The sequence below is a fragment of the Trametes versicolor genome, assembly GCF_000271585.1.
Source record: "Trametes versicolor FP-101664 SS1 unplaced genomic scaffold TRAVEscaffold_3, whole genome shotgun sequence".
NCBI classification, from domain to species: Eukaryota; Fungi; Basidiomycota; class Agaricomycetes; order Polyporales; family Polyporaceae; genus Trametes; species Trametes versicolor.
Window position 1 is genome coordinate 1,529,327 of NW_007360323.1, and position 3,104 is coordinate 1,532,430.

The window sequence follows — 3,104 nt, forward strand, 5'->3', positions numbered from 1 at the left end:
ACAGCAGACACGTCACTTGACACGCCACTCAGGGTGTGTTTAATACGGGGTCTAGAGCCAGAACAGACACGTCACTTGACGCACCACTCAGGGTGTGTTTAATACGGGGTCTACAGCCAGGAAGACACGTCACTTGACATACCACAGGGTGTGTTTAATACGGGGTCTAGAAGACAGGCACTTGCAGCCTTACGCAGCCAGCACGCAACACTCCCAACCAGTATAGGGGAGACTCTGCCCAGATACTCAGGGCAACCACCATCCGAGACTTCCGCATAGGTCTCAGTACACCACAATCACCCGCACACCACCACACAAGCAGTTATTCAAGGATCATAGCCCGCCCGGCTTAGTCACGAACTCGGCGAAGCCACTGTTGGAAAAGCAGGAAACCCCACACGCTTTGCGGCAGCATCAGGGAATCAACATCGCCCAACCCCTCACCCCTTTTCACCTATCAATCATCCAATTCCCGGATAGCCTACGACAGCGTCTAGAGATGGGATCTGCGTGGGACGTCCTGCCGGGATGGTGAAGTCCAGGCGGTAGCCATACAGGACTTCGAACGGAGTTTGTCCATGAGCTGTCTGTACCCGAGAGTTGAGCACAAACTCCGCCGTGGGGAGAAGGTCCGCCCAGTCGTCCTGTCGCTTGTCGCAGTAGATCCGAAGGTACTGTTCTACCTCCTGATTGGCTCGCTCCGTCTGTCCGTTTGCCATGGGGTGATACGCCGTGGTGAGACCGCTTTCGATACCAAGGCGCTTGTACAGGGCCCTAGTGACACGGGCGGCAAACTGGGGTCCCCTATCCCACACGATTTTCTGGGGAATGCCGTGAAGCCGGAAGATGGTCTGATAGTGCAGTTCGCCTATCCCCTCGGCGGTGACGGTGTCGGTGGTGGCTACCAGGTGGACCTGCTTACTGTAAAGGTCGACGTATGTGGCGATGGCGTTGTACCCTTTTGACGAGGGCAGTCCGGTAATCAGATCTACTCCCATGACTACCCAAGGGCCTTCAGGTACCTCGTGCGGTTGAAGTGTAGCCCGGGGGTGCGCGGCCGCCTTGTAGCGTTGGCATTTGTCGCAACCCAGGACGTACTTCTCGACAAACCCGCTGATCCCCGGCCACCAGTACAGCCGTGTGACTAGTTCGACCGTCCCATGCTTTCCTGGGTGTCCTGCCGTTGGCGCATCGTGGCACTGCCGGACGATGGCCTCCCGTAATCCTTCCTCGGGCAGGATGTACAACCGTCCACGGTAGTACACCAGCCCTCCCTCCTCTTCCCATTCCCACGTCCCATCCGTCAACCTTCGCGGCCCGTCCTCCCGAAGGGCTTCCAAACCCTTGAGGACTTCCGCCTCCCGCCTGCTACTCTCCCTGATCCGTTCCTCCAGCGGGTTAACCGCGCGTAGTGCTGACGCCGCGATGGTGGCAAAGCGTTCGGGCCGAAGGACAATCTGATCCTGATTGTCCTCGGCGTCGGTGACTTGAAACTCCGAGATGCGTGAGAGGGGGTCGGCCTGGGTATTGGCAGTTCCCGGCTTATGTGTGAGTCGGAAATCAAAGCGTGACAGCCAAAGAGCCCAGCGTGCCTGTCTCCGGGTGAGGTTCTGGGTGGTGCGCCAGTATTCAAGGTTGCGGTGATCGGTGATGATCTCGAAGGGTTCGGGCAGCCCCTCGAGGAAGTGCCGCCAGTCCTCCAGTCCTCTCACGATGGCCAGCAGTTCTCGGTCGTAGATCTCGTAGTTTCGCTCAGCCTCCGTCATGGATTCCGACCGGAATGCGACTGGGTGCCAGAGTCCGTCCTCGAGCTTCTGCAGAAGGACCCCTCCGGTGGCGTACCCCGAGGCGTCTACCTCGACTCGCGTAGGGCGGTCTGGTTCCCAGGTCACCAGCACCGGCTCCGTGGTGAAGGCTTCTTTGAGGGTGTCAAACGCCGTTCGCTGCCGCAGTCCCCATTCCCAGGCGACGTCCTTCTTGGTGAGGTCGTGGAGCGGTCGTGTGATCTTAGCGAAGTCCTTGATGAAGCGACGGTAGAAGTTGGCAAACCCGATGAATCCGCGGACCTCCCGTAGGTTCCGTGGGGTCGGCCAATCGCGTACGGCCTGGACTTTGATGGGGTCCATGCTGACTTCGCCCTGTCGGATCACCAAGCCCAGGTACTCGATCTCGGTCTGCTCAAATTCGCACTTTTCGGGTCGTAGGAACAGGTCGTGTTCCTGGAGCCGACGCAGTACTTTGTGTGTGACCCTGCGGTGCTCTTCCCGCGTGTCACTGAAGATGAGGATGTCGTCCAGGTACACTGCTACCTTCCCAGCGGCTATCAGGTCACCGAAGATGGAGTTCATCAGTGCTTGGAAGGTGGCCGGGGAGTTGGTGAGACCGAAGAACATGACCCGTGGTTCAAACAGACCCCTATTGGTCGTGAAAGCTGCTTTCCACTCATCGCCTTCCTTGATCCGGATGTTGTTGTAGCCCCAACGAACATCGAATTTGGTGAAGTACTTAGATTGGTGAAGGCGATTGATGATGTCGGATGCGAGGGGGAGTGGGTACCGGTTTTTGACGGTGATGTCATTCAGCTTTCGGTAGTCTTGGACCATGCGGAGTTTCCCGTCCTTCTTTTTGACAAAGAAGACCGGTGAAGCCATGGGGGACTTAGAGGGGACGATGTAGCCCTTGCGAAGGTTCTCATCGAGGAAGGCGTCGAGCTCGGCTTGCTCGTTTACCGGCATCGGGTACACTTTGGAGCGGATAGTCTCGGGGGCGTCGGGCTTTAGATCGATGGTATGATCATATGGCTTATGCTCGGGTAGACGCTCCGAATCCGGTTCTGAAAACACCTTGGCATACTGCCGATATTCCTCGGGAACCATTTCGTCGAAGGTCTTCTTCGGCTTGGCCTGATGCGCTTCGGCGGCGAGCTCGGTGGAGTACGTGAACCCGGCGGCACACCAGAGTTCCTCCGTGGCTTCCTCAAGCACACCGTGCTTTTGCCAATGCCGACGAAGGCGTCTGTTGGCTGCGATTTTCTCAAACGGGGGGAGATCTTTCTCGGGGACCACCGACCGGTCCTCCGTATCGACCTCGACCCTGCCGTTCGT

At 57.9% G+C, this 3,104-nt stretch overlaps 1 protein-coding gene across 1 annotated transcript; it reads right to left on the minus strand.

Annotated features, from left to right (window-relative positions):
- Positions 1 to 491: 491 nt before the first annotated feature.
- TRAVEDRAFT_86253 (DNA/RNA polymerase) lies at positions 492 to 3,044 on the minus strand (the record flags this gene model as incomplete). Its single annotated transcript, XM_008037336.1, has 1 exon — positions 492 to 3,044. A coding segment is annotated over one exon (2,553 nt), but the record flags the coding sequence as incomplete, so codon positions are not given.
- Between the last annotated feature and the right edge of the window lie 60 nt (positions 3,045 to 3,104).